Source organism: Halyomorpha halys, unplaced genomic scaffold (genome assembly GCF_000696795.3).
Source record: "Halyomorpha halys isolate HHAL.00 unplaced genomic scaffold, Hhal_1.1 Scaffold955.1, whole genome shotgun sequence".
NCBI classification, from domain to species: Eukaryota; Metazoa; Arthropoda; class Insecta; order Hemiptera; family Pentatomidae; genus Halyomorpha; species Halyomorpha halys.
In genome coordinates this window covers 101,473-106,736 of record NW_027113713.1, presented here as the reverse complement: position 1 = coordinate 106,736, position 5,264 = coordinate 101,473, and the positions used below count along the sequence as shown (strand labels likewise).

Genomic DNA, 5,264 nt, shown 5'->3' with positions numbered 1-5,264 from the left:
CTATTAAACCCACGTACCCCCAGACATTACTGGGATTCATCAGGGTTGAGTCAAGAAAGGTTGAGGCCAATTTATAGTAATCTTTTAATAAAAAAAAAAAAATCAAAGGTGTAAATAGATATATTAAAAATACATATAATCTTTCTTATCCACTTGCCTTTCATTTTCATCCTTTTCAACCCTTTATTAAGACCCTCCTCCGTGGTAGCCTTATCAATCTAAGTCTGAAATACGTAACAGACAATTACAGCGAGTAGGTTGGTCAATGTTCGACATGTCACACTACCACAGAGGAGAACATAGCACAAAAAAAGCCATCCTTCCCCAGCGGACCCGCCTCACTAAGACCCCTTTTTTTTGTACCCTCCTATGGAATAAAATATTGAATAACACAATATTTAAGGCCCTAAGGCAGTGACGGTCCTATATCACTTCTGAAATATTTGCTTAAAACGGGAAGAGGATACTTCAGGATACTTAAATATTTAGAAAGCGCCTAAAATTTAAAAACGGCGTGAAAGTTGAAAAGTAAGTCTACCACGGAGGGCGGGAGAGGAGGGATTCACTCAGTTTTAAAATTATCAATTTTATTTCATAATGGTAATCCTCTTAGAATCATTATTTATTTTATGATTGAGAGTGGTTTATTTTATTATCAATTTACACAATTTTGATCCTTTTTACTCTCACACTTTATTCTTTAATAACTTTCCAACGTTTCGGCCCTCAGGCTATTCTCAAGGATACAACCTTCAATATTGATGTCATTGTTTTTTTTTAAATCTAAATTTTCAGGCTAATTGCCCTTGTCATATATAATTTTTTTTATATATATCCTAAATTTAAAAATCCTTTTTGCAAACAACTTCTGCTCTTTCGCTTAAATTTATCACTTGAAAACCTTTTCACCTGAAAAAAGGTAGATTCTGTTTTTAAGTTATAAATATAAGTGAAAGAGGAGTAGTTGTTTGTAAAAAAGGTTTTTTAAATTTATGATATATATAAAAAAATATATATATGACAAGGGCAATTAGCTTGCAAATTTAGATTAAAAAAAACAATGACATCAATATTGAAGGTTGTATCCTTGAGAATGGCCTGAGGGCCGAAACGTTGGAAAGTTATTAAATAATAAAGGTTGAGAGTAAAAAGGATCAAAATTGTGTAAATCGATAATAAGATAATCCTCTTGATTTTTTAAAAATAAAATCGTCTCAAACTACTCATTAAAATTTAATTTTATTTGCCACGCAAAAAAGCAACCCGCCATTATTATTTTTGCATGACGTCATTTTTACATAAACATACACAAGGCATATCTAATCATATATCTAGTATCTAGTATTATAAAATCATCATGAAATCAATTAACTTTGACTATTAATTATCTAAGTATTGACAGTTCAATGTAACCTGTATTTTCTTGGGGAATTTTTCATTGCTCAGAGTACAGCGCTGAAATATCCCGCGTTACGTCTACCAGAAAGGCTTACGTTTCTGTTTATTTACACAATTTCAAATAAATATTTTCTATTTATTTGTGCTACTTTAAAGTAATTATACATTTATTATTAAAAAAAAAGTAGGATCACAAAATAGTATTGACTTCCGAAATAGAGATATATTAATGACAAACAGAGAAAGGCAAAAATTAGCTATAGTTGAAACTAATAGCTAAAATTGCCATGGATACGACCTCTATTCATGAATGAACCATTGATAAATAAATATCGTATCCATGGCGTTTTTAGCTATTAGTGTCAACTATAGCTAATTTTTGCCGAGCTCTGATGACAACTATTACTTACTTGAATGGTGAAGTAGAAGAACTGTGCCGCCGCCCAGGCAGCCCATGCGGCACAGACGCAGACCCAGGACCCACTGCCAGCCACGACCTCCCCCAGCTCCACCATGTGCACCAGCAGCAGGAGGATGGACAGTATGGAGCGCATGGTATGGCCCTCCAGCAGGCCGCGCTCATCTTCATGTCTGCAACGGTCAACCAGTAATTATTAAGACGCATTAAATTTAACAACAGTAGAATACTTCAACCAGTAACATATTACATGTAGTGCGAGCCTATAGCAAGAGCGAATTATCTCGCGCTTATAGGGGCCTGCCTCGCTTTAAGTATATGCGAGTTACATATCAAAAAAATCAGTGAAGACTAAAATGACTTTATTCTAACATATTTACAAGAACTACATGTTACTGTTACTGTTACTTAGTCTCTATCTTCTTCTTAGCTATCTAGTCTAGGAAATATATATGAACACTTGAGAAGAAGGGGTAGGAAGAATAGTGAAATAGGAGAAGGGGTTTGGACCAATCAGATAATTTAGGAAATTGGGCGGAGCCTAGAGAGGCTATGAAATTAGAAGTAAATATCTGGGAGGGGTAAAAAGGCGTGAATAGAAACAGGGTGGCCAGCCTTCCAAGAAATTGGAATGACCTAAGGACTCGTGACAACTGACTTACATGTGTTATACATAAAATTGTTAGACTGATGCAAATCCATTGTGAGATGACAGCTTGTACCTGTTGGTATAGAATACTAAGGAAAGGTCACTTCCTCTATGGTCAGTGTCTGTCGAAATATGCCAGATGTCTATAGTTTATACTATATAGTTTATAATAATAGCTGTTAAATACAATAGCGTTCGTTAACTTGCAATTAAAAAGTAAAAGAGAGTTAAAAGTTTTTAGTTGCGGATGAAATAACGTGAACTACTATAGTTCAATAATCAGCCAATATTTCGTTGATAATGAAATACCTACATCGCAGTGTTGCTACTGTAATAAAAAAAATTACCCTCTCACTAGGTAAAAATAATGGGATAGGTGTTTAAATGTCGTAGCTACTGCTATGATGTGAACCATATGACAGTTACAATTACTTATTTATTTGCATATTTATTATTTATTGAAAAATAATTTACTTATTTAGTTACTTAGTTACAGTTACTTTCGTAGTATTAAAGTAGTACCAATAGGTCTACGGCGACAGACGTAAGTAATTGTCGCGGTAGTGAAGCTACTGTCACTTAAGGACTGCTTATTAATGATTAATTTTTTTAATTATAAATTATTTTAATAAAAAAACTAAATTAGAGTAGCGCCCACCAGCATACATATTACCTATAAATCACAATCAGAGTACATATGCTTCTTAGAAGTTATTTCAATTTTATCTTTTCAGGACCTCGATGTCCCCATTGTTGCTGATTTGGCCAGAACCAGATACCAATCCTTCCATAATAAACTTCCCAACCACCCAAACCAACTCGTTTCTAACTTGGCTTCTCCTTCACTATCTAATAATCCTCCTAGGCGTCTGAAAAGAATATGGCCTCGAGATCTTCTCCTTTGAAATGTTCTTGGAGTTCTATCAATGGGTAGATTCTCCACATGTTTTTATCACGTCATAATGTCACTTACAGCAAATTTACTTGATGTGCATTTATGTATACAGTTGTAAATATCAATAAATAAATTATTAAAAAAAATTTTTTTTAACTTTATTTATTATGCTATCTTTTAATTTATTAATATTGTCTGTGAAATTGGTACGAACGCACTACTTTACTAATCACTTATTCCTCTGATTGAGAGAGATCGTAATATTTGATAATAATATATCTTATCCCTCTAATGAACAGATTTGCTACCTAAATCTGATCAATAATCTAGTATAGACATATGAGCCGTTCAGTGCACACATCGATTAACTCCATAAAACAAAAAGTTGAGAAACGCGATGAAGTACTGTATATTGTTTTCTAAAATTCCTGTTATAATATAAATTCAAATATATAATGTAGAATGCATAAATACAGATATAGCTTACATCTAATGGTATATAAAATTAATAAGAAAGAATAGCAAAAAAAGTATCGTCAGTAATGTTACAGTTCTTGATGCAGATATGCATCTGCACTTTATATCGACAAATGTTTTTATTTTTCCTCCCTTATTCCTGCATGCCAAACCTTTTGTTCTGTCATGCTTTTGTACAATTCGTGTCTATTTATCAGGATTAAGACTTCTTTTACTTCCAATCAAGTGTTTGTTGGGAAATTTGTACTGTTGCAATCAGATGAATCCGGGGAAAACGATAAACGTCTTCTTGGACCAGACTTTCTGTTGATAAATCGTATAGAAGAACCATCAGTGTTTTCCTCATCCACATTACTATTAATCTCACCCGTCTTGATTATAACGGTATAATATTTATTTCAAAACAAACTGGTAATAATGTTGAGAATACCAAGAGAATATGTAGTCCATATAATATTGGTGAAGTATACAACAGCGTGCGAGATCACTGTTATACTAACTACCGTTTGCATTGCGCTTCTTTTCATCTGTGATTTTGTTACCAATATCGTTGGGGGGGGGGGAGAAGCACCTGCGGCTGTGTTTAAAAAAAAGAGCGATGATGCACGGCCGGAACAAATAATAATATAATATAATTGCGTTGTTGAAACGATTTACATTAGAGTATGGAGTAAATCACAATGGCTTCTGAAATAATTTACTTATTATTCAATTGCCAAAAAAAATTGATGTTTAATGGTGTTAATCCGTATTATTGAGGAAAGCTATAATAAATATAAAAAGTAATGATTATACCAAGTGCTTTGACACTTAAATTTAAGATTTTTCAAAAAGTGGAGTTAATCGATGTGTGCACTGAACGGCTCATATATACATTTTATGAATAATATAATTATATACAAGGTCATCAATAAATTAAAATCTGTGCCGCAAAAAGAATGCCTGGACTGCTAGAACTGTCACAATCTCGGCTTTAATTTATTCCCGAGGGGCAATGTGGTCAGTACAACCGTCGACCGCCTGATTTATACCATTACAGGCTTATGTGGCCTTCATTATAATTTTTGTTTTATAGCGGAATGGCCAAATCACTCACATCAATAAAATATTAATTATTTTAAAAATAATAACGAGATGACATAAGTTAATTCAGTTCAAAATACCACTTCGAAGAAGTAATAACTAAAAAAAAATTAACTAATCAAGTCTGTGGTAAATCTATCAAATAACAGTAATAAAAAAAAACATAAGTTAAAGGTCAAGAGTTATTCTTATCGCCCTTTATTTTCCGTCTTTTAGTGCATATTTATTTATATTTTTCTTTGTCCTCTGTATATTTGTAATTTTTTTTCTTTTTCATTATATGTCTATTTCTTTTTTTATTTCTTGTTTATTTCTACTTTTCACTATACATCTTATTTTATTTA

At 32.6% G+C, this 5,264-nt stretch overlaps 1 protein-coding gene across 1 annotated transcript in view; it reads right to left on the bottom strand.

The window, feature by feature from the left end:
* The window catches only part of LOC106687395 (uncharacterized), an 89,539-nt gene that overhangs the window by 31,573 nt on the left and 52,702 nt on the right, over positions 1 to 5,264 (bottom strand). Inside the window, exon 2 of the mRNA XM_067051065.1 lies at positions 1,809 to 1,989. Within this exon, the coding sequence (XP_066907166.1) occupies positions 1,809 to 1,989 (181 nt within the window). The remainder of the gene's footprint in view (positions 1 to 1,808; positions 1,990 to 5,264) is intronic.